The sequence below is a fragment of the Puntigrus tetrazona genome, unplaced genomic scaffold, assembly GCF_018831695.1.
Source record: "Puntigrus tetrazona isolate hp1 unplaced genomic scaffold, ASM1883169v1 S000000586, whole genome shotgun sequence".
Lineage (NCBI taxonomy): Eukaryota > Metazoa > Chordata > Actinopteri > Cypriniformes > Cyprinidae > Puntigrus > Puntigrus tetrazona.
In genome coordinates this window covers 416115-442500 of record NW_025048217.1, presented here as the reverse complement: position 1 = coordinate 442500, position 26386 = coordinate 416115, and the positions used below count along the sequence as shown (strand labels likewise).

Sequence of the window (26386 nt, the reverse complement as noted above, 5' to 3'; positions counted from 1 at the left end):
GACAGGACTAATATTAGCGTAGATGCCATTCTTTTTACGATGTCACAAGTACAGATGTCACTACGTATAGATCTTCCCTATCAATGTACCAAATGTCATATTTCACCCTTACAGTTCTGTTGGCTGATAGAAGATCCACAGACACACTATAAGCAGTATTCACACCTAGACATCGATATAACACTGGCTCCCAGTAACAGCTAACAGCTTTCACTCTTCTAGGAAGGCTTTCCACATGATTTGAGTGTTTTTATTCATCCAGTACATTATTTGTGAGCTCAGGCACTGATGCTGGATGCACAGCATTGTCCAAAACTGTCTGTCTGCTGAAGAATAGTCGCTGCACAGAACAGGTTTCTGCTGCTCCAGCAATGATTTGATGATCATGAAGAACCCTGAAGACAAGACCTATGAGGGTTAGCTGATCTTGTGTGTGTGTGTGTGTGTGTGTGTGTGTGTGTGTGTGTGTGTTTCAGAGTGCTCACCCAGTCACTTCAAGTGTCGCTCAGGAAGGTGCGTCCTCTCATCCAAACGCTGTGATGGACACACAGACTGTGATGATGACAGCGATGAGGAAACATGTGGTGAGTAAAACACACTCATGTGACATGATGGGTAGCATTATCCCACTCACAAACACACCCAGTGTTTCCTGTGTGTGTCTGTCTCTAGGGTGTGTGGAGCGGGGCTTGTGGGAATGTCCTGGAGACAAAAGCTGCATCCATCACACCATGATCTGTGACGGCTTTCCTGACTGCAGCCAGCAGGAGGACGAGAAGAACTGCTGTGAGTGAACCACACACACACACATGGGTTTAGAGGTGCTGGTGTGTGTGTACACGCTCATGTGTGTGTTTGTGTTTTCAGCTGTGTGTAGCACTCATGAGATGGAGTGTAACAATCATCAGTGTGTTCACCGCTCGCTGTGGTGTGACGGCAGAAGACACTGCTCCGACAGCTCAGACGAGTGGAACTGTGGTGAGAGACTCCAGATCTTTAAATGTAGTACACTTGAGTCATCTGTCATACACTAGTACTCTCAAGTGTACGACAAGTTGTGACTTAAAATAGCACAGTTGAAAGAACTTACTTGATCTTAAGTTTATCTTAAGAAGTAAAACAAAAATTGGTGGGTGTGGCTAAACAGAAAGTGATTCATGCTCAAACCCTCCAGTGTGGCTGAAGTACAATTCTGCAAAGATGAGTGGGCCAAAATTGTTCCACAGCGCTGTAACAGACTCATTGCAAGTTATCAAAAACACTTAATTGCAGTTGTTTCTGCTAAGGGTGACCTAATCAGTTACTAGGTTTAAGGGGGCAAACACTTTTTCACACTGGCCCATGTGTGTTCAGAATTTTTTCATAATAAAAACCTTCACCTTCATCAACCTTCAAACTGCATGTTGTGTTTACTCATCGTTGATTAATATTTAAATTTGTTTGATGATCTGTCACATTGAAGTGTGACAAGAATGCAAAAAAATTAAAAAATCAGAAAGGGAGCCAACGCTTCACACCACTGTATATAAAAAGGTTTTGGTTTGTCAGTTCATGACCCCTTTAATTCATGTCAATGTCATCTGGATCACACAGCAGGTGCAGACAGCCTGAAGTGTATTGTTAGGTAAAAACAACATTGGTGAAGATGGTGACCGTTAGTAAGCGAGTGTGTTGTGTGCAGTGTCTCTGTCTGACGAGGGTTTAGTGGTGGTGCATAAGGCCGGGATGGAGTATCGGGTGTGTGCCGATGGATGGAGCTCAAACCTCAGCAGCGTCGTGTGCACACAGATGGGTTTAGGGTAAGGTCAGTACACACACACACACACACTTTACTTTAGTTTCACATGCACTCTCTTCAGAAAACACTGCAGGATACAAGAACCAATGGTCTAATATATTACAAGCCTTAAAGATCTTTCTCTGTCTAAATATATAAATGGTGCTGTAACTGTTTGCAAAGAGTTACAAAGGAAATTCTGTACAAACAATATTTACCAGTCAGTTTAAATGAGTGCTCTGTGTGTGTGTGTGTGTGTGTGTGTGTGTGCGTGTGTGTGTGTGCGTGTGTGTGTGTGTGTGTGTGTGTGTGTGTGTGTGTCTGTGTGTGTGTGTGTCTGTCTGTGTGTGTGTGTGTCTGTGTGTGTGTGTGTGTGTGTGTGTGTGTGTGTGTGTGTGTGTGTGTGTGTGTGTGTGTGTGTGTGTGTGTGTGTGTGTGTGTGTGTGTGTGTGTGTGTGTGTGTGTGTGTGTGTGTGTGTGTGTGTGTGTGTGTGTGTGTGTGTGTGTGTCTGTGTGTGTGTGTGTGTGTGTGTGTGTGTGTGTGTGTGTGTGTGTCTGTGTGTGTCTGTGTGTGTGTGTGTGCGTGTCTGTAGCTCTCCTCTCTCTGCAGACGCTGTACTTGACGTGTCGTCTGCTGCTGGACGGAGGCGCTGGCTGCATGTTGACCCAGACTGGAATCCTCAGAACATGTTTCCTCTACAGGGCATGCTGGAAAAGAGAGGGTGAGTGTGTGTGTGTGTGTGTGACCCAGCTGTGCATTTGAGAACATAATTAAATAAATTGTTCACATCTATTTATCTACATCTGACCAAACACTTCTTTTAGACATGTTTAGATGCACTATTTGACTGTTCCAAGCATGTCGATTTTGGAACAGTCTACTTGACTTCATTCATCATTCTGTAAATTATGTTAAGTCAAGAAGGCTACAATATAGCAGTCCGTACAGTGTTGTACAGTAGGTGGCAGTATGGCTTATAACATCTTACCACCATTAAAAGGACAAGAAGACACTCAAATGTGTTTGACTTGCAAGAACAATGAGTGAAGTGTTATTGGATGTGCACTTTCTGTAAAGAAACACTATACAGCAGTGTTAATCTGATAGCATATCTTAATTTAGTTTTAGTCTTTTGACTAAAATGGATTTTGGTTTTAGTCATATTTTAATCAACTAAATATCATTTGATTTTAGTTGATTAAATCTACAGTAAAATTAGTCAGCTAAAATCGAATGGGTTTAGTTACAGTGTAGTACACTTATTAAACATTTTTCTAACATTTCCAAACCCATTATGTTTGACATTAGGTTTTATCATGAAAGGCACTGATTTAATTGCGGTGACACACAACATGCCATTATGTTAATTATATCCATTTCTCATAAAGGACATTAAATACCAGTGGTTATAAAGGCTAGTTTTGCATTCTTTATAACTTGTTTACCATGTTATTCATTATTACAAGCAGACATATATTTATATATATATATATTTATAGAAATAAAGTTAGATCAATCTTTACTGCTCTACAGTAATTAATTACTTTTATCTGTTGTCAGATTGTCTAGGATGTTATTGTCATAATGTGTTGCTATGGGTTTGGGCTAGTTGTATATTTTCATCATCTTCGGTCGAGTGAGTGTAATGCATGGATACAGTGCAATGAACAGGAGGAATCCAAATATTACCTTCTATATCTGTTTAAAATATTTATAATATGACTTCACATGCATAACATCCTAATTCAAAGATTAGATTTCTCTAAAAATTAATGCACATAAAATCATAAAAATACATCCACTGCTTATAGATGTCTTAGTCTGTCTTGGTTTGTGGACTCTTATTTTGAAGTCTTTGTTCCTATATTACTTCTGTTTTCCCCCTTCCTTTGCCCTTGTTAGTTTCCGTAGTGACTGATTAGCTCCTCCCCCTTGTTACCTCGTTATCTGGTCTGTTTAAAGTCTGCTTAGTTACGGAGCAAACAGGCAAATATTGTCCAGCCCAAAGCCTGCTTCCCCGTTGCCTAGTAAGTCTGGTTCCCTGTCTGTCATGAGTTATGTTGTGGCGACAGACTGGAGTCTTGCTTGGAGCCTTGATTCGCTCTGATAAAGAGAAAATGGCAATGAAATTTGGCAAGTGGTTAACTAATCCTGAGCCACTCCCTGTCCTGCCACTTGCAGGAGTAGTCCTCGTCGCCTGTCCAAGGCTTGTAGGCTGTCAGTTGCGTCTGCCCTGTATGTCTAGCATTCCTGTAAGAATACTGAGCCAAGGCGCTAAGATGCACGAGGGGTAGAACCAACCGGAAGTTGATGCATGATCTGTGCTCGTCGACTGACATCACCTTAAGTGTGATGGAAGTCACAGCACAGTCCCTTGGGAAGGCAATGTCCACACTTGTGGGCCAAGAGTGCCAACTATGGCTCAGCCTGACCAAGATGGGGAATGTTAACAAGATTCGCCAGACTGAGCTATTCGCCAACTCTTTCAATTCTGCCCTCCTGCAGCTTCACCCCGCAACGCGACTCAGTTGAGGTCAGCATGTCAGCATGTCAGATGCACTGCCTCCCCACGTGTCTCTGGCAGGTCCCTCAGGGGATCTGGGCAGTCTTACTGTGGTGAGTCAGAACACAATGCCTTCTGGACCTCCCAGCATCTCTGTCCATCGCTGCACACCCCTTGGCATGTCTGTGGTTCCGATGCTTCTACTCATGCGGAGTTGGGAGTGTGGCTTGTGCTTCCCAGCCCATCAAGGTTTCTTTCCATTTCTTTCTCATTCTGTTTCTAAGCTTGTACCCAGATCAGAAGGTGAATGATGAAGACCCAGAGATGACGTTCATCTGAGACCAGAACACACACACACAAGTCCTTTACACAATCTGACATAGCTGCGCTTTAAATTGAACTGGAGGTTAAGTGCATGGCGTCTGGTCAGAGGAAAACTGGCCCCAACTGAGCCAGGTTTCCCCCAAGGTTTTTTTCTCTCCATTCTCTATGGATGGGATTTTGGTTCCTTGCCGCTGGCTCTGGCTTGCTTAATTGGGGCACTGTCTACTGATTATCGTCAATATGATTACAGAGACCGTCTCTGTATTTAATAACAAATTGTTCAATCTCGTCATTATAACATCCCTATCATTGTATTCTCATATTTTGTATTTTGTACTGATTCTGTTCAGTGCTTTGATAGAATCTGTTTTGTTAAAAGTGCTATATAAATAAAAGTGATTGATTGATTGATTGATTGATTGATTGATTGATTGATTGATTGAAGGCCTCTCATCCGGACGATCCAACTAGTCTACGCAATTCAGTTCGCCCGGCGACCCCCCAGGTTTAGTTTTGTCCTCGAGACTTCGGTGGCAGTCCAAGATGCCCCTGTCCTGTGCGAGGAGATTGCTGTCCTCCTGGCAAAGGATACAATCGAGCCAGTCCCTTCAGCCAAAATGGAGATAGGGTTTTAAAGCCCTTACTTCACTGAGCTCAAGACCAATCCTGGATCTGTGTTTTTTTGAATTGGGCCATTCGCAACCTTCCGTTAAAGATGCTCACACAGAAGCTCATTACCAAGTGCATCCAGCCACAGGATTGGTTTGCTATCTACCTGAAGGATGCATACTTCCATGTTTTGATTCTTATCAGATGCAAGTATGTGTTTCTCCCAGTGAGCCTGCTTGCGCAAACCCTATGCAAGATCCGGGAGGACAAGGAGCAGTTCTTGCTGGTTGCGCCATACTGGCCCACCCGGATCAATCAATCAATCAATCAATCAATCAATCAATCATTTTTATTTATATAGCGCTTTTAACAACACAGGTTGCATCAAAGCACAATCATGCTCCTCATGACAGTTCCTCCCTGGTGAATACCTCTGAGGAAGGACCTCCTTTCTCAGGGGCTAGGCACTATTGACACCCATGTCTGGATCTCTGGAACCGCTACATGTGGCTCCTGGAGGGGACGCAGCAGACTTGAGGGTCTCTCAGGCTAGAGAGATAAAACTGCATAATCAACAGAATAAACAATGAAGCAATCTCTACATTGTGTCTTAATGAATTTCCACGTAGATGTATGCAATAATATAAGGAGGATCCCACCAAGCACTGGACGTCTATATAACGTCAGATTGATGTTGAAAGTTGGCATTTCGGTTAAAAATTAAAATCAGGTTGACTTCAATTTGACATTGACTTAACGTTGAATTTTGGTTACACAACCTAAAAACAACGAATATCAATGTCAGCCGATGTCTGTATTGGACATAAATTTAACCCTGACATTGAATTTATGTGAATTTTGTTCACCTGACGTTGCAAACAAAGTTTTACCAAATTTCAACGTCTTATGATGTTGTGTGCCATACTGGGATGTTTTCTTATGTCTATAATATAACACTATCTGCTTTTTATCTGAAAAACATTAATTATACCTATCTAGGCAAGTTTCATATGAAATTTCCCCTTACAGCATATGTGAAAGAGACCAGAAGTAAGTATGCACACACTTGTGTTGCCGAAGCTCACCGGTGCTATCTTGTGCACTGAGCCCACAGATTGGTATTCTGACATTCACAAACTTCATGCTTTCTAACATTTTCTCAACTTTTTTTTTTACCTTACTTTGCAATTAATCTGCCTATTTATATCAGAAGTACCTTATTAATAATTGTGTGTCTATTTACAATGTCTATTATTGCAACATATTTACATCTACCAGTGTTTCTATATAGTGTGTGCCTACACAGAGAGGGTGTTTCTTATTATTGGAAGTTATATACGGTATATAAAGTCTATATATTGTTTGTTGTATTGGATATTAGTGGTGATAGATTTATTAAATTTTTTGCATTTTAGCCCATGCCACTGAGAAAGTCTCTGCACAGCTACACATTGAGTTGATTTTAATAACTTTAATGTACTTGTATCTTTCTAATGCTTGGTGTACAGTTCAAGTATGGGATCAGAAGCCGGTACTGGCAGATACTCAATACTGACTCAGTTTGGGTGCACAAAAAACCTTGGGACCTCTCTAGAAAAAGGCTTTTAAAAATATGTAAATTCAGGTGTGTACAGTAGAGGATGCCGCTGAAGCAGACCTTCAGCTGTGTTGTGTTCCGGATTACATGAAGAACAGAACACAGGAGTAGAAAGTGCAACACTATTCACACAAATGTCAGACAGGAGAGCTGTTAGTCAGTACATGGAAAATGGTGTTACTTAAACAACTAAACATTTTAGTCAACCAAGCCTTCTTGTCGACTAACAACTCGACTATTAGCTAGCGGTTTTACTGCACACACACAACAGCAGCAGAAATACAACACATATGTTTGGAATCCATCATGCGATACTGATCAACATCATTTCCTGTCTGCAGACAGAGCTGCCCATCACACAAGAAGATCTCACTGAAGTGCACAAGAGATGGTGTGTATGAGCACACACACACACGTCTGCTGGCCATGAACCACTGTCTCATCCTTCATTCTCTCTGTTTGTCCTCTGTGCTTCAGAATGTGGCCGTCGGCCTGCTGCCCGAATGGTGAAAAGGATTCTGGGAGGCCGCACAAGTCGCCCGGGCCGATGGCCGTGGCAGTGCTCCCTACAGAGTGACCCCAGCGGACATATCTGTGGCTGTGTACTCATCGGAAACAAGTGGGCACTAACTGTAGCACACTGCTTTGAGGGGTGAGAGCAACACACACACACACACACACACACACACACACACAAACTCAAACTCAAACTTCTTTTTCAGTCTTCTGAGAAAATATACTCTAAGAGAGATGTACTGCTGGACATACCAAATATTAAAGTTAAAAGTAAAAATGTATTAATTCTGCATGTGTCATAAACTGTTTGAAATTAAATTTTGGCGTTAATATTTTCAGATCTGTCAGGTGTTCTAATAATTTTGGCCACCGCTGTATTTTCCTGTTTATTTCTGTGAAGCTGCTTTGAATCTGTCTGTATTATGTTTTTTATTTGTGCGCAGGCGTGAGAGTGCAGACGTGTGGAAGGTGGTTCTTGGCATCAATAATCTGGATCATCCGTCTTCATACATGCAAACACGCCGCGTCAAAAGCATCATTGTCCACTCGCGCTACAACCGGGCCGTGGTGGACTACGACATCAGCGTTCTGGAGCTGGAGACTGAGGTGGAGGTGACCAGTTACGTGCGTCCCGTTTGTCTGCCCATCCATGGTCAGCTGCCCAAAGCTGACCAGTACTGCCACATCACTGGCTGGGGGCACGTGGGGAACAGAAGTGAGCATAAACATTTAAATATTTCAGAAAAAAATATTGTTTACATATTTAAAATATTAAAAATAACATATACTTTATGTGAGTGTATTTATATTTACATAATAAATATACACAGTTGTCATGAACAGCACCTCTGTGGCTCTCTCCGACCACCACCGGAGGGAGCTCTCACCGGAATACTAATCGCTAAAGACTACATTTCCCACAACCCCGTACCTTGGGCTGATTACAGCCACCAGGTGTTCCGCATCATCCAGCCTTTATAATGGACCCTCTCACGTTCATTCATCGCGAAGTCTTGTTTGTGTTTACTGCAATTCTGAGCGTTTATTCCCGTGTTTGTTTTCCTGTTGCCGACCTGTGCCTTGTTACTCTTGTGATTGATATCTGCCTGCCTTTTGACCTACTGCCTGTTATCGTTTACGTCTCTTGGATTTCCCTCGTGTATTATCGTTTGCTCCTGTTTGACCCTGCCTGCCCGACCACGATTAAAGCTCAATCGCAAATGGATCCCCACGTCTCTGATGTATCATTACAGAAGACTTCGCCACAAACGGATCCAGCGGAAATGTATCTTCTGATGTCTGAAGTCTCGTCTCAAGCGACCACTATCGCCGCACATCAGCAACAGCTGCACAAGCTCACCACGCTGACGGAGGAGCTAGTGAGGTCGATTCAGGTGCTAACCCTCACGACCACCAATCCAACCCAGCACACCGCCCCATCTGCCCAGCCCACGCAACCAGTCATGACGCCGCCTCAACCTAACCTTAATCCGCCTCTCAGTCTACCTGACAAATTCGACGGGTCAGCCCCCAAATGTAAGGGATTTTTATTACAATGCTCCTTGTTCATTCACCAGCAACCGGGTTTATACCCCACAGATGACAGCAAGGTTTCCTGATCTGTTCCTTGCTCACCGGGAAAGCGCTCGATTGGGCCACAGCTACTTGGGAGGCGCGCGTATGTCTTTCCCCTCATTTAATGATTTCCTGCGTGAATTCAGGAGGTTTTCGAGCATGTAGCCGGAGGAAAAGAACCAGGGAACAGCTGCTCGCCTTATCACAAGGTACCGACACAGCTGCGGATTACACGCTCAACTTCCGCACGCTTGCCGCTCAGTCAGGCTGGGGAGTCGCCACTCAAGCTTATGTATCGGAGGGGTTTGAACACCGAGCTCCAAGCAGAACTGGCGTGTCGTGGACGAGGGCAAATCTCTGGAGGAATTCATGGAGATCACCATAAAATTGGACAATGTTCTCAGAGCACGCCGTGGCAAGTACCCGAGTCCCTCTTTCTCACATCCTGGCCATTCACCAGCACCGAGCCCATGCAGATCAGCTCAACTCACCTTGATCCGGAGGAGAGAGAGAGAAGAGTTCGGGAACGCTTATGTCTCTATTGTGGTCTAGCCGGTCATTTTCGAGCTCACTGCCCAACACGTCCTCAGCGCCAGCGCCAACAACCCGCTTCGGTAAGACCGTACACTCATCCAGACTCCTTTGAAATCGAGGTTCTGTTAAAAGTAAAGTCGACATGGATTTCTGCAACAGCTCTCATCGATTCAGGAGCGGCTGGTAATTTTATTGATAAAGCCTTCGGACTCTAACAAGATCCTCTCTCGTTCCTGTGTACCCCATGTCGCAGTGGCGGCGGTAGATGGACGGCCAGTCGGATCTGGAACTATTTCTTCCGTCACCCAACCTCTAACGCTGCAAGCAAGCCCCCTTCATTCGGAATCCATACGCCTGTTCGTAATTCACTCTCCCAAGCATCACCTCATCCTCGGACTACCCTGGCTCGAGATTCACAACCCCACTATATCATGGATAAATCGTCAAATAACACACTGGTCAACTAACTGCCACAACCACTGTCTTAAAGCCCCAGTGCACCGGTCCCCTTCTAAACCGCTTCCTGCTGAAGAGGAGGTCATCAATGCATCTGAACTCCTGCTGAATATCAAGATTTAACCCTTGCTTTTAGCGAAAGGAGCAACTCAATTACCACCTCACCGTCCATACGATTGTGCCATCGACCTCATGCCGGGTCGCTTCCCAACAGCGGTCGCGTCTTTCCCCTCTCACAACCCGAATCAGAGGCGATGAGATCCTACATTGAGGAGGAGTTGGCAAAGGGATTCATCCGACCCTCTACGTCACCAGCGTCGGCGGGGTTTTTCTTCGTCAAGAAGAAGGATGGAAGCCTTCGGCCTTGCATCGATTACCGCAGTCTGAACGAGGTAACTGTCAAATACCGTTATCCGCTGCCTCTCGTACCAGCCTCCTTAGAGCAACTCCGTAAGGCTAAGTTTTTTACTAAATTGGACCTCAGAAACGCATATAACCTGATCCGCATCAGGGAAGGAGACGAATGGAAGACTGCCTTCTCCACTACATCTGGGCACTATGAGTATCTTGTTATGCCGTTCGGGCTCGCAAACAGTCCTTCTGTCTTTCAGGCTTTAAATAAACGAGGTATTTAGAGACATGTTGCACCAATTTCTCATTGTCTATATGGATGACATCCTTGTGTACTCTGACAACTTCGAGTCTCATGTTACCCACGTCAGAACAGTTCTTCAACGCTTGATCGACAATCAACTGTACGCCAAGCTCCAGAAATGTGAATTCCATAGGACCCAAGTGGCTTATCTGGGGTACATCATCAGTTCTGACGGGGTGACGATGGACGAACACAAGGTCAAGGCAGTCGTGGAGTGGCCGCGCCCCTCTACAGTCAAGGAATTACAGCGTTTCCTGGGGTTCTCTAATTTTTATCGCAGATTTATCCGCAACTTCAGTATCATTGCCGCGCCACTCACCTCTCTGGTTAAAAGAACCTCTCATCGCCTATCGTGGTCACCCGACAGCATCCAGGCATTTGACCAGCTCAAGGAAAGGTTCACGACCGCTCCCATACTCCATCACCCAGACCCCAATCGGGAATTCATAGTCGAGGTAGATGCATCTAATGTGGGCATCGGCGCCATCCTGTCTCAACGTCACGGGCAGCCAGCTAAACTCTTCCCTTGTGCTTACTTCTCCCGCAAGCTTAACCCTGCGAGCGCAAAACTATGATGTCGGGGATAGAGAGCTCCTTGCCATGAAATCAGCCCTTGAGGAGTGGCGGCACTGGCTAGAGGGAGCCAAACTACCATTCACCATACTCACCGATCACCGAAATCTTGAATATATCCAATCCGCCAAGCGTCTAAACTCAAGACAAGCCAGGTGGTCTTTGTTCTTCTCCCGCTTTGATTTTAAAGTCACTTACCTTGGGGTCAAAGAACACCAAAGCGGATGCTTTATCTAGGCAGTTCGAGAGCAGCCCTCAAGAAGTCTCTCATGAACCCATCCTACCGCCAGCCCGCATTATCGCTCCAATCCAGTGGGATATCATGACCGAGATCTCAGAGGCCCAACTTTCCGAACCAGTCCCACCAGCCTGCCCTCCTAACCGGACGTACGTACCCCAAGCACTACGTCAGAGAGTTCTGCATTGGATTCACGACACTCCCAGCGCCGGTCATCCAGGCATCACAGCCACCCTGCAGTTAGTTAATAACAGATTCTGGTGGCCCACCATACGTTCAGACACCATCCATTTCGTGCAACAGTGTGAAACCTGTAATATCGTAAAACCTCCCATCAACGCCCAGCAGGACTTCTACAGCCACTACCCATACCTGAACGACCTTGGTCTCACATAGCTATCGATTTCAGCGGATCTGCCTATCTCCAACTCCTTTACCACGGTACTCACGGTCGTGGATCGGTTCTCCAAGGCATGCAGATTTATACCCTTGCCCAAACTACCCACAGCTTGGGAAACCGCTGAAGTCCTTCTACAGCAGGTATTTCGCTTTTACTGGCTTACCGAGGATATCGTATCTGATCGCGCCCACAGTTCACCTCCCGAGTCTGGCAAGCCTTTTGCACGCAACTCAACATAAACGTCAGTCTAACTTCAGGTTATCATCCTCAATCCAACGGACAAGCGAACGTTTAAATCAAGAACTGTCACAATTTCTCAGAACGTACTGCCACGACAACCAACAAGACTGGAGTCGCTATTTAGTCTGGGCTGAGTATGCCCAGAATTCCCTCAGGAAACAATCCACTGGACTAACTCCTTCCAATGCGTTCTGGGCTATCAACCGCCTTTGTTTCCTTGGTCCGAGAGACCCTCAGCACTGCCCGCAGTCAACGCATGGTTACAAAGAAGTGAGGAAGTCTGGAATACCGCCCACGTCCATCTCAGAGGAGCTGTCAGAAGGTTCCAAGCTCAGGCTGATCGTCATCGCCGAGATGCACCAGTACTTACCTGGTGACTGGGTTTGGCTATCAACCCGAGATCTCCGCCTCCGATTACCCTGCAAGAAACTGAGTCCAAGGTACGTGGGTCCCTTCAAAATCATCAAGCAAGTTACACCAGTTTCATATCGTCTTGACCTACCTGCTAATTATCGCATTGCCTCTACTTTCCATGTCTCACTGCTTAAACCCGCCGGTGGTCCGGGAGGAGAGGGACCAGGAAGAGGTTGCTACCAACGACGCCCCTCCTTGATCATCGACGGCGAGGAGGCCTACCAGGTTCGAGAAATCCTGGACTCTCGGCGCGAGGCAGAGAACTTCAATACCTCATCGACTGGGAAGGCTATGGACCCGAGGAGAGGTCTTGGATACCTGCTCGAGACATTCTCGACCCCACTCTCACTGCCACCTTTCACCATGACCATCCCGACAAACCTGCTCCCAGACCCGTGGAAGACCTCGGCGTCGAGTCACTCCTCGCTTCGGAGCCGCTCGCAGGGGGCTCTGTCATGAACAGCACCTCTGTGGCTCTCTCCGACCACCACCGGAGAGCTCTCACCGAATACTAATCGCTAAAGACTACATTTCCCACAACCCCGTACCTTGGGCTGATTACAGCCACCAGGTGTTCCGCATCATCCAGCCTTTATAATGGACCCTCTCACGTTCATTCATCGCGAAGTCTTGTTTGTGTTTACTGCAATTCTGAGCGTTTATTCCCGTGTTTGTTTTCCTGTTGCCGACCTGTGCCTTGTTACTCTTGTGATTGATATCTGCCTGCCTTTTGACCTACTGCCTGTTATCGTTTACGTATCTTGGATTTCCCTCGTGTATTATCGTTTGCTCCTGTTTGACCCTGCCTGCCCGACCACGATTAAAGCTCAATCGCAAATGGATCCCCACGTCTCTGATGTATCATTACAACAGTACACATACACATATTAAAAACTTATTTTGATTTATTTGTTACTTAAAGCACCGCTCAAAACTCACGTCTAAGCAACAGTTTTTTTTAATAAGAAAACGTAACTTACTTAAAGGTTGTGAGTCAGAAGCTCCAGACTGTTCTTGTAGAGTCAGAATCAGTCTCTTTCTAGTTTCTGTTACAGTCAGCATAGATTCAGGTCATAACTTTTATAAAGAATATCTCTTTGGTTTTGAGACTTTAATCTTTAGGGCTTTTCACACTTACAATTGATAACCCCTTATCAACGGGTTATCTGAAACTCTGGATAAATGGAATCCTGGGTTATCTGTAATCACGTTTCACACTGCTCATACTAAACCTGGGGTTAAATTTTAATCCAGTGTATTCATTAATAGACGTTTCACACTGTACATTCTTAAAAAAAGGAAAAACACTTCCACAAGAGGGCAGAGAAGACCAGCGTAAATTTGTCCTGTTCCACAGAGCTCCAGCGCTGTTGCTATTACAGCCAGGGCAACATCTGCTCTTCTGCTTTGACCACTTAGATCCTGAAGTACCAGATCGTTTACAAAGTATAGCATTTAACTTTCATGTCTGATCACAGTAGTCAGCGAGTGTGTGTGTCTTCTCCCGCAGTGCCGTTTAAGCTCCAGGAGGGAGAAGTGCGGATCATTTCGGTCTCTCAGTGTCAGTCTTACTTCGACATGAAGACCATCACGTCACGCATGCTCTGTGCTGGATACGAGGCAGGAACCATCGACTCATGCATGGTGAGTGTGAGTGTGTGTGAAAGGGAGTGTTTAAGAGAGAGAGAGTATATGTGCACATGCTATTTGTCACTTTATGGGGACCAAATATTTTCACAACAATAGTAATCCCAGTAAATGTTGACCTTGTGGGTATATTTTATATGTCCCCATGAGGAAACAAGCTTATAAAACATACAGGTAATAAACAACATGTCCAAATTTTTTGGCAATCTAAAAAAGGCAGTAGTTTCCTGTAAGGGGTATTTTTAGGTGTAGAACAGTCTGTACAGTATAAAAACAGTACCCCTATGGAGTCCTGTGTGAGAGAGGGAGTGTGTGTGTGTGTGTGTGTGTGTGTGTGTGTGTGTGTGAGAGAGAGAGAGAAAGAGAAAGAGAGTGTGCATGCATGTAACTGAGCGTAAACTGACAGAGTGTGTCTGCCTTTTGAACAGTGTTAGGGAGATTGTTCCAGAGTCTGAGTGCTAAGTAGGAGAAGGATCTACCACCCCCAGACGATTTTGATATTCTAGGTATTATTAAAGCGTTTTGAGAACGCAACAGACGTGCAGGACTATAATGTGATAAAAGAGCTTGCTCAAGTATTGAGGAGATAAACCATTCAGGGCTTTTAAAATCTATCCGATGTTTGATAGGGAGCCAGTGCAGTGTTGACAGAACCGGGCTAATATGATCATACTTCCTAGTTCTAGTAAGGACTGCTAGCTGCTTGTTTTGGACTAGCTGAAGTTTGTTTATCAAGCGTGCAGAACAACCACCCAATAAAGCATTACAGTAATCTAACCTTGAGGTCATAAACACATGAATTAGCATTTCTGCATTTGACATTAAGAACATAAGTTGCCGTGTAGATATGTTTCTGAGATGGTAAAACAGATAACAGATGCTAGGAACAAAGATTGTTATCAAACAGCACATCTAAATTACTAATTGATGAAGAAGAATCAAGCAGCGATCAAGTAATAGTGTTCTAGGTTATTACATGCAGAGGTTTTAGATCCTCTGTCATCCAGTGCATTCCATTAGTTTCCTAATTACTCCCAAAGACAACATGTAAAGTGTGAAAAGTAATGGTCCTAGTATTGAGCCTTGAGGTACTCCATACTGCACTTGTGATCAATATAATAAATATGATTTGAATCATGCTGAGGCACTTCCACTAATGCCAACAAAGTTTTTAAAGTGTGTGTGCCTGCTAACGTGACTTCATGAGTGTGTGTTTCTCCAGGGGGACAGTGGTGGTCCGCTGGTGTGTGAGGAGGATGACGGCCGCTGGTCTCTATATGGTTTGACTTCCTGGGGGTCTGTGTGTTTCTCTAAGGTCCTGGGCCCTGGCGTCTACGCCAATGTGACGCACTTCACTGAGTGGATTGAGAGACAGATATACCTGCGCACATTTAACCTGCTGTAGGTTAACACACACACACACATGCTCATAAACACACTCACATACACCATGCACTGCACATGCACACACACTTATAAACGCACACACATGCACACTCACACTCACCTGCTTACACTCCTGTACATACAAACTCATTCTTGCACACACACTTCTATACACACACACAAACAAACAAACACTATTACACACAAACACACTTGTACACACACTCACAGCTGGAAATGAACTGCACTTGAACAAGAACAAGAAGACTCTGTGAATCTGATATACTGATCATTCCAAAAAGAGACGTGTGTGTGTTTATTTGTGAAATATGAGGACACAAATGTGTATAATGACGTATGACACATGAATTACAAGGAGAAGGTGATTTATGAGGACATTACCTCATGTCCCCACTTTTCAAAACGCTTATAAAACATACAGAGTGAGTTTTTTTGAAAATCTAAAAATGTGAGTAATTTTCTGTAAGAGGCAGAACAATAACACACACAGTTTGTACAGTAAAAAACATTACACCTATGGAATGTCCCCACAATTCACAAAAATTGTGTGTGTCAGTTGTTTCGGACATATGGCAAACGTCTATCACGTGTCCTGGTGTCTCTGTGGCAGTAGTGTCTCAAGCTCTCCAGAGGGCGATGGTGTTTTCTTCAGGTGGTCACAACAGATGCTTTCATTATCAGACAGCTGCTGTAAACATGTGGACAGTGACACTAACCTTGCTCTGCCATGACAGTAAGCTGTTTGTGCTAATACCAGCTAAAGCAGTCTTTATAGACTCAAGCTGCGTTACTGATGGAGATTGGACTCATTTTACAATAAAACAATGGCAGAAAGTAGTATGAAGTGTGAGAGTTCACAAACTTCAGAAACAGAGAATCACTTGTTCATTGACTTATAAACAACTGAAACAAACACTAGTGTGTGTGTGTGTGTGTGTGTGTGTTAAAAGTGAATAAAACTGTTTAACACTTCCTGCATCTGCAGCCCATCAGCAAAACAGATATCTTCAGTAGATGTTGACTTGCACTGTTTTTGTAGGTGCACTGATTTCTGAGTTTCTGCATTTATAAACAGCTATAAATTGTCATAAAAACCACTTCACACGAGGAGGGGAGTCAGGATCTACCGTGCAGCTGTGAAGTGAGTGTGTTTTGACTCTGGTGTGAGGATCTGTGCAGCGGTGTGTAATTGGGTGGTGACCAGGTCAAAGGGCTCCTGCTGCTCACCTTAGTCTCCTCTCAGTGTTCTCTCTGCTGCTATTGGTCGGTTCTATAAACGGGCGGGACCTTTGAAACCTCTCAACCAATGATATTCTCTGAGGGTTTATGGTGTTGATGCTGTCTTGTGTTTCTGGGATTCTCTTGGTGTTAAACGTGTTTGTGTTTTAGTAATAATGTGCTGTGTATGACTGTCACGAGCTTCTGCCTTTAATGCAGCATTCCATCTGTTTTAATTTTTTTAAAGAATATTTTTCTACTGATTTTGTGCACATAAAGCAGTAAATCTGAACTCTGATGTACTATGTTTTTAATGCTCTGTAAATACAGTTCACATTTCTGTAAAAATGCGCATTAAAGATTTCTATCCACTATGTTGACCAGCTGCTTTAGCCATTTATTGTTCTGTCTGTAATCTGATCTACTCTGAGATATTCATTCTGTCACCAGTGGGGTTTTGGTTCTTCTAGATTACTTAGTTGGGGACAATTTCTAGTGATTATCATTGATTTGATTATGTCTCTGCATTTAATAAAAAATTAAGTGTAAATCTCGTCATTATTTATCATTATCATTCTGTTCTCCAACTTTATACTGTTCAGTTCTTTGATACAATCTGTATTGTTAAAAGCACTATAAATAAAAGTGATTAGACATCACACAAACTTTTTTTATATAATAATTTATTGTCAAATAAAAAGGCAGCTTCTGAAGACCAATTTTAGAACAGATTTGGTCGAATAAGTTATCATTTCGTATCATATATATATATATGACCATATATATATACTACACATACAGTGTTAAATTTTATTGTATGTTGATAGTTTTGACTGCTTTTTCACTAAACCGGAGAAAATCTTTGAATAGTCTTCATGCTACAATAATGATAGCAGCTTGGTTTCCCACTGTGTTGACGTAATCTTTATAAATACAAGTATTATTTGTGTCCCCTTCAAAAACTGTTTATGTTTATTGCCTCTCCGCCTCTTGTGGAGGCTGTTCACACACACACACACACACACACACACACACACACAGAGAGACACGCGCGCGCACAGAGCTCCTCCTGTACGCAGACGGACACACACACACACACACACACACACGCAGACAGACAGGTGTCTTCTTCACAGAACCATGTCTTCGTCCAGAAACTCCTCAAACTTCACGCACACTAACAGGTTCGCGCAGCCTCCGTGGCGCGTGGCGCTCTGGTCGCTCGCGTTCGCGCTGGTTCTGCTGGTGGCCGTTACCGGGAACCTGATCGTGATCTGGATCATCGCGGCGCACAAGAGGATGAGGACCGTCACCAACTACTTTCTGCTTAACCTCGCGGCGTCTGACGTGTGTGTGGCCGCGCTCAACACGCTGGTCAACTTCGTGTACGGAGCGCACGGCGACTGGTACTTCAGCAGCGCGTTCTGCCGCTTCCAGAACTTCTACCCGGTCACCGCCGTGTTCGCCAGCATCTACTCCATGAGCGCCATCGCCGTGGACAGGTAAACACACACACACACACACACACACACACACACACACACACACACACAGTTGGTGTGATAACGGCTCAGCCCTCATGAATATCTGCAGATAATGATGCCATTTAAAGTTCATATGGCTCAATTTGTGCCTGCTGGGTTCGTGACAAATGTGACCTTCACCTAATCCTCAAATCTGCTATAACAACCACAAAACACTTTTCATGAATTAAAAGGAACCATTTGAAATTTCCCAGAGAACATGCTTGTAGTGTTTTGTGGAGCTGGAGACTGAGGTCATCAGGCTCATAATCTCATCCCTGTGGTGATGAGGAGATACATGTAACAGGATTATGCCATTCAATTGCTAGTTAGTAAATTACTATTACTTATGAATGTAATTGAGATAGTAACCATTCATTACATTTTAAACTAAGTAGCTTGTAATCTGTAACCCACTGGATTTGCAAAGAGACCTTCCCAGAACTCGTGTGAGTTTGAGGCGTTGCAGGACTCAGCAAACTAATGCAGTACCAGCAGAGACCCCCGAGACCACTGTCACTGTTCAGATCTGTTCAGATCAGTCGGGTGCTTTCATCAAACACCATCTGGGTCCCGAGGACTGGCCCGAATCGTGAATCTGTTCATTAGTGCAGTCTGCACCTTGGGGATAAATGATTATATGTTGATGTTTTTGTTCTTTGTGTCATCTTCTGTCATTCACGGAAGGCTGTTTCCAAAACGGTGTATGTGTTATGTATATTTCAAATGACAGCCCAGGGTCAGCTAACAGATCACTGTTTTGTGTCCTCACCAAACTTTATAATTTGCACATGTTTTAAGTCTTGCCAATTAAAACATTCAAGCACGTAATGAATGTGGATATGTGACCAGTTCTCCTCTTCCAGTTCAATTTTATGCCATTCTTTTTACGATGTCACAAGTACATTGTGTTTTATAATTAGTGTTCCCGGTTCCAGCGGATCTAAGTAATGCAGCCTAAAAATCCTTTAACAGATTTGAAAAATAAAAGTGTATTAGTGTGTTATGTGTAGGCTAAGTTAAAAAGATGTGTCTTTAATCTAGATTTAAACTGGCAGAATGTGTCTGCCTCCTGAACAGAGTTAGGGAGATTGTTCCAGAGTTTAGGTGCTAGATAGGAAAAGGATCTACCGCCCGCAGTTGATATTCTAGGTATTATCAAATGGCCAGAGTTTTGAGAACGCAGCGGACGTGCAGGACTATAATGTGATAAGAGCTCGCTCAAGTATTGAGGAGATAAACCATTCAGGGCTTTATAGGTAATTAATAAGATTTTAAAATCTATCCGATGTTTGATAGGGAGCCAGTGCAGTGTTGACAGAACCGGGCTAATATGATCATACTTCCTAGTTCTAGTAAGGACTCTGGCTGCTGTGTTTTGGACTAGCTGAAGTTTGTTTATCAAGCGTGCAGAACAACCACCCAATAAAGCATTACAATAATCTAACCTCGAGGTCATAAACACATTAATTAATATTTCTGCATTAGAGGTTGAAAGCATTTTTTCAGAATTTAGCATTAAGAAGTTACTCATCATCCAGTTTTTTATATTGACTTTGGATTCTGTTAGATTCTCAGTTTGGTGTGTATCACCAGGCTGCGCTGAAATATAGAGCTGAGTATCATCAGCATAGCAGTGAAAGCTAACACCATGACTCCTGATAATATCTCCCAGAGGTAACATGTACAGGTTGAAAAGTAACGGTCCTAGCACTGAGCCTTGAGGAACTCCATATTTCTCTTGTGATTGATATGATACCTCCTCATTTAATGCTACAAACTGATAGCGGTCAGATAGATATGATGTAAACCATGCTAAGGCGCTTCCTCTAATGCTGACATAGTTTTCTAGTCTCTTCAAGAGAATGTTGTGATGGATAGTATCGAATGCTGCGCTAAGATCTAATAGCACTAATAACGAGATAAAACCACGATCAGATGATAGAAGCAGGTCATTAGTAACTCTAATGAGAGCAGTCTCAGTACTATGGTACGGTCTAAAACCTGATTGGAAATCCTCACAGACACCATTTTTTTCTAAAAAGGAATACAGTTGTGAGGATACTACCTTTTCTAGTATCTTTGACAGAAAAGGGAGATTAGAGATTGGTCTGTAATTTATTAAGTCTTTGGGATCAAGATGTGGTTTCTTAATGAGAGGTTTAACTACAGCCAGTTTGAAGGTTTTGGGAACATATCCTAATGACAATGATGATTAATAATGTTCAAAATAGGATCTATGACTTCTGGAAGCAGACCTTTTAATAGTTTAGATGGAACAGGGTCTAACATACATGTTGCTGGTTTAGATGATTTAACAAGTTTGTACAAGTCTTCTTCTCCTATAGTAGACAAAGAGTGTAATTTTTCCTCAGGGGATCTATAGTTCACTAACTGATGTGAAACTGTAGCTGACGGCTGCATAGTTACAATTTACAATCAATTCAATTCAACACTTAACTTCTAGTGATTATCAGTGAATTGATTCCAGAGACCGTCTCTGCATTTAATAACAAACTGTTCACTCTCTTCATTATACATCCCTGTCATTGTATTCTTCTACTTTATACTGTTCAGTGCCTTGATTCAACTTGTGTTGTTAAAAGCGCTATATAAATAAAAATGATTGAATGATTGATTGACATATCGGCCGATGTTTGTCATGCATCCCTAACGGAAAAGAATCATTTCAATTCAAGTTTATTTTTTATAGCGCTTTTTACAATACAAACTGCAAAGCAGTTTCACAGGAAATTATGTTTCTACAAAAACTTGGTTTAAGTTTAACATTGTTTTCCACATTTTGTAAATTGTTTCTTCTCTAAGATCCTTCCTCAAGCGGGTCGACTTGTACAAAGTTCTTCATTCTAAAAAAGTGAAGTGTGCTCTGATTGGCCAGCTATCCAGTGTGTTGTGATTGGCTGAATGGCGCTAGCGTTTGTCAGAAATGTAATGCCTCTTTAATAGTGCTGTGACACCAAACTATAAAACATTACAAACAAGGCATTTGTTAGACATAATTACTGATTATAATAAACATAAGGCCTCATAAACATAACAACATTTGTATTTGTTAACTGAGAAATGACATAAAATAGCAGAAATAAGCCTTTTCAATGAAAGTAATGTTTAGTAAAATTAAAGTAAAAAACTGGTACATTTTCATAGTTCAGTACTGTTTTTTTTAAGATGAAGTTTCAGCAGTATATTCATTTATTTAAAAAAATTATCATTAATTAATGAGTTACCAACCAATCTATTCCAACCTAGTTATCAGAGGCACTTTATAAGAAGGGTTTTCTTTAGAAAACCTACATCACAACATTTCAAATAACAGTGTACTTTTAACTGTGCTATGTTTCAAATTAAATATTGGTTAATCCTGAATTGCTTTACAATTCTATTATTTTCTTACTTTTACTCAAGTAAAAGCAATTCAAACTTCACTACAAGAAAGTACCACAATATTAATGTTCATAAGTATTAAAAGTAAAGCAAACAGCAACATTAATGAATGAGATGTAGTGCAGTATGACATTATGCTTTGAAATGTAGCAAAGTAAAAGTTTTACAAAGAAAAACACTCTAATAAACTTCCTGTTTCACTTCCTCTTTGATCAGGTACATGGCGATCATCCACCCGATGAAGCCCCGGCTCTCAGCCACGGCCACGAAAGGCGTGATTGTGTGTGTGTGGATTCTGGCCGCGGTGCTGGCCTTTCCGCTCTGCTTTTACTCTGTGACTGAGGTGAGGCCGCACCGGACGGTCTGCTACGTGTCCTGGCCGCGGCGCGACCACGACGCCTTCATGTGAGACCCATCTTCACTGAATGTGAGCCTCAGTTCCCTGGCACAGGCTGACTTGTGTGTGTGTGTGTGTGTGTGTGTGTGTGACAGATATCACGTGATCGTGGCGGTGCTGGTGTATGTCCTGCCGCTGGCGCTCATGGCGGTCACCTACAGCAGGGTCGGGCTCACACTGTGGGGCGGAGGATTTCCAGGACACTCCTCGGGAAACTTCCAAGATCACCTGCAGGCCAAAAGAAAGGTGCTGGTTTCTCATATACACATATAGAAGAGCGTTTCTCAAACAGGGCCAGAGAATGAATAAGACAGTTTTTACAGTAATAAAATATATACTACAGTTGAACAGCCTATGAAATATGGCTTATATGATGTTCTGGGCTGCGTCTATGATGTACTTAAGCTACCAAAGCTTTTTGTGAAGAACAACTGTCGTAACTACAACAAAAATACTGGCAATATTTTAGAATATTTGAAAACTGTGTTGGGCGGCGCTGGCCCTTAAAAATGTTTAAGAAACCACTGGTTTTAGGGGGTGCTTTTATTCAAAGAGGAACATCGGCTGAATTTGACTGATAAGAGCACAAACAACCCAAATCAGACTAGATTGAGTTAGTTTATGTTAAGAGTAAAGGAAGACTGTATATCTGTTTGTGGTCTATAATTGTGGTTTTGTTCATTACGCTTTCTTTATGATTGTTTTATTTAGTTTAATGCTGTTTAAACAGAGCGTTTGTTTGTTGCAGTCATTTGTTTGCTGTCACACAAGTTTTGTCTGTCCTACAGTAAGTATGCGTGTGTGGTCTTGCTGTCTCTGTAGGTTGTGAAGATGATGGTGATTGTGGTGGTAACGTTTGCTGTCTGTTGGTTTCCGTATCATGTGTATTTCATCGTAACAAGCTTCAACAGGAAGCTGAGGAGGTTCAAGTCGATCCAGCAGGTGTATCTGTCAGTGCTTTGGCTCTCCATGAGCTCCTCCATGTATAACCCCATCATCTACTGCTGCCTCAACAGCAGGTAAACCTCAGCCATCACGTGCCTTTAACATTCACAATTCATGATATGATGTCAAGTGCTGTTTTAATCCCTTCTTCCTTTGGCTCAATCACTGCTTCATTAGTGATTGAGAGACAATGCAGTTCAGTCAGTTTTGCCTCATCTTTAATATTTATAAAAAAAAATGATATGTATATTTCTATATACACACGGGCTGAGCATTCACCCAGCTAACAGAGAACACTGTTATATATATGGTATATGAGTTCACCTTTACATATAATAAGCCATAGTATAGCAAGCGAGTTTAGTAAATGGCCCGAATCCGAAGTACCCCCCAAAAGCAATATAGAGTATCGGAGTATAGAGAAAAGGAAACCGGACTGGGAGGGCTCAGGGCATTCAAAGGGAGATCAAGACTCGCTGTGTTTCCAAATATAGGACTTAGCTTTGGAAAGCTTCTGACAACCATCTTCCTAACATTTGAACCTGTTGCTTAGAGAGGCCCTTTTGGGCTACTGATATGGCAGCTCCTATATGGAAAGAATGCCTTAAGAAGTTTTTTTCTGGAATACCTAACTCTGAGGAATGTTGGAGTGGATTCTGATCTCTCCTGGACTGGAGCGGGTTCAGGACTGAACTCCTGGATCAGAAACAGTTCTGGAGTGGATTCTGAGAATTCATGGACTGGAACGGGCCCTGAGGTGGATTCAAAATGTTCCACGTCAAAGGGTTTCTCTGAGACCACCCACATTGGGTCCTTCAATCAATCAATCACTTTTATTTATATAGCACTTACTGTTACAGCACAAAACAGATTGTGTCAAAGCACTGAACAGTAGGAGAATAGAGTGATAATACTGTATCATGACAAGATCAAACACTTAATTTTTTATTAAATCCAGGACCACTGTATTTGAGACTGCCAAAATCAGATCCTCCAGAACCACCGGACTTGGGACCAGCAGAGTGGACTTCTCCTGAGGGAAGGATCACTATTCTCTGGAGATGTTATGGCAGATTTGGGCATTTTCAGTAGCATTGCAGTAGACTCAGAGATTTAATGAAACCACAATAATCCAAAATCTGAAGTTCCTCACACTGGTACAAACATTTACAAACTTTTTTTCTAGCCACCCTTCTTAGTGGTTAGAGGAAAAATATGAATGACCGTAGTTAAAAAAAAAGGAACTGCTAGATTTAAAAAAGTGACATTTAAGAGTGCAAAAACAAACTAATAAGAACTAATAAGTCTCGTGTGCTTCTGTGGCAGGTTCCGTGCGGGCTTCAAGCGCGTGTTTCGCTGCTGTCCCTTCATTCACGTGTCAGACAGCGACGAGCTGGAGCTCCAGATCACCAGCCTCCAGCAGCAGCGGCAGAGCAGCCTGTACACGGTCACCCGCGTGGAGTCCGACGCTCACGCTAACCCGGCCCGACGGAAGAGCTCCAGCACCAGCCGCCGCAGCAGCCAGTCACGGCCCTCGGCCCGGCCCTCGCTCAACGGGGCCCTCCACGGCTAAGAGGAACCAGCGGACATCGGCAGAGCATACAACCAGTCTTTTGATGCATACATCATCTGAAATATGAAAAAATAGTCTCTCCATTGATGTCCGGTTTGTTAGGAGAGGACAATATTTGTCTGAGATACAACTATTTGAAAATCATCTAGAAAGAAAAGCAAATCAGCTTTAATGTCCAAATGAAGTTCTTAGTAATGCATATTACTATTCAACAATTTGTAAATTCATAAAATATCTTCATAGAACATGATATTTACTTATTATCCTAATGGTTTTTGGCATAATGGAAAAATACATGCAAGTATACCTGAGCTGCTGATGACTGCTTCTGACACGTATGCCACTAAACACTCAGAGGACACACCGCCTGTTGATGTTAGGGTTGTTAAACCTTCTTTGATGGTCCCTTTTAGACATTCTGTTGACTATAAGTAAGTTTGCAGCTGTATGTCAGCTAGCTCTCATCAGACATGTTCTTATAAAGCTTTAGTAGAATGTTGTTTGAATGTTGTTGAAAGTGTTAGTAGTCCTTAAATGGTGTGCATGATTTCACCAAGTACAAGATGTTCCTGTTTCAAGACTCTTGTTGATCGTGGAACAACATTCCAATCAACCAATCAGATTTGAGGGATAATTTTTCTGGAAATATCATTTTTAGGCTTATGATCAGGGTCAGGTGCTTCTTCACCCTTGTTAATCAGCTATCATTTCCCACTGACTTTAGGAATTTATTTTGGGTAGGGTTAGGTTCAGGGGTAGGAATCAGGATAAGTTTGGACAGTGATGTTGATTCAGGATCATGTCTTACTTAGGCAGTCCACCGCATAGAAGTGACTTCATAGAAGTGTTCAGAGCCATTTTGTTGTGTAACATGGGTTTCGTGATAACAGAGATGGAGTGTAAATGCATAGTTTACGATATTTAAAGAACAAGAAAATCTGACTAAAAACTCACCATTCTGCAAAACACTTCAAAAAGTTAGGTCAAATTAATATCAAAATAAAAGTCAAAAGATTATAAAATATCCGAGTTGAGCTGTTGTGAAGCAGGTGAATGAGTGACAGGTGAGGATTTCACGTCAAATCTAATGAGGGATGCTAATCAAACGTTTTGTTTCTCACCTGAAGACACATAAAAAAAGAGTTTAAAAGAATGCAAAATAGGTCATAAAACATGGGAGTTTCAGTCAGTTAAATAAACATTAAAGAGAATGAACAAAACGTAAATTACAGGTTTAGTGCAAATTGTTACAAAATGTTTTCTGAAAGTAGGGTTGTAGTTTCTTATGATCCACAGATCATTTAACAGTGATCGTCAAAGTGAAGGGTTAACATGGGGTTAACAGGGTTAACAGGGTTAGAATCCAGTGGTGTAATATTCTGATTTCTTCGCTCATATTGAGCACACGGGTGTCCTCACTCTCTTTCACAAATCACACACTCCTGTTGCATGTTTTTTGGAGGTTTTGTGCAGAAAAATCAGTATTACCAGTTCACCATAACCAGCAGTGTAATGATAATAAACCTGTGTCTAACAGCAGTGTTTGTTCAGTTACTGAAAGTCAAACTAAAATGCAGCAGATGAATCTTGTGGCATTTTTCCGGATGACAGGAGCTCGGCTGACACACCAGACACTGCACAGATGACAATGTGTGTGTGTGTGTGTGTGTGTGTGTGTGTGTGTGTCACGACTCATTTCTGTCAAAACAGTAACAGAACATTTCAAGTATTTGCAACACAAAACTAATTCTCCTTTTTATTAATTACTGTAATTCTGCTTTAGTCTGATTCAAGCAAGAGTGTGTGTATAAAGATGGTCTTTTCATCATCTCTCTCTCACACACACACACCCTGGCAGG

The 26386-nt window shown here is 42.8% G+C and overlaps 2 protein-coding genes across 3 annotated transcripts in view; both read left to right on the top strand.

Annotated features, from left to right (window-relative positions):
- The window catches only part of corin (corin, serine peptidase), a 33022-nt gene extending 15809 nt beyond the window's left edge, over positions 1-17213 (top strand). For both annotated transcript variants that reach the window (XM_043232631.1, XM_043232630.1), the window contains exons 14-23: positions 477-584; positions 673-786; positions 868-978; positions 1682-1799; positions 2371-2499; positions 7153-7202; positions 7289-7463; positions 7771-8042; positions 13923-14056; positions 15282-17213. In XM_043232631.1, coding sequence (XP_043088566.1) covers positions 477-584; positions 673-786; positions 868-978; positions 1682-1799; positions 2371-2499; positions 7153-7202; positions 7289-7463; positions 7771-8042; positions 13923-14056; positions 15282-15464 — 1394 coding nt within the window. In that variant the 3' untranslated portion in view covers positions 15465-17213. The remainder of the gene's footprint in view (positions 1-476; positions 585-672; positions 787-867; positions 979-1681; positions 1800-2370; positions 2500-7152; positions 7203-7288; positions 7464-7770; positions 8043-13922; positions 14057-15281) is intronic.
- A 517-nt stretch (positions 17214-17730) lies between these two features.
- LOC122334629 (neuromedin-K receptor) lies at positions 17731-26066 on the top strand. Its single transcript, XM_043232650.1, has 5 exons — positions 17731-18186; positions 21829-22017; positions 22105-22255; positions 22832-23028; positions 24281-26066. The coding sequence occupies exons 1-5, from the start codon at positions 17825-17827 to the stop codon at positions 24525-24527; spliced, it is 1146 nt and encodes a 381-aa protein (XP_043088585.1). The 5' UTR covers positions 17731-17824; the 3' UTR covers positions 24528-26066.
- The last annotated feature ends 320 nt before the right edge of the window (positions 26067-26386 follow it).

Bases quoted from the DNA above. Each gene is read 5' to 3' on its own strand.
- LOC122334629 (XM_043232650.1), top strand. From the start codon at position 17,825: ATGTCTTCGTCCAGAAACTCCTCAAACTTCACGCACACTAACAGGTTC. The intron at 18,187-21,828 runs GTAAACACACAC...CTCTTTGATCAG, and splicing joins AGCGCCATCGCCGTGGACAG to GTACATGGCGATCATCCACC. The intron at 22,018-22,104 runs GTGAGACCCATC...TGTGTGTGACAG, and splicing joins CGCGACCACGACGCCTTCAT to ATATCACGTGATCGTGGCGG.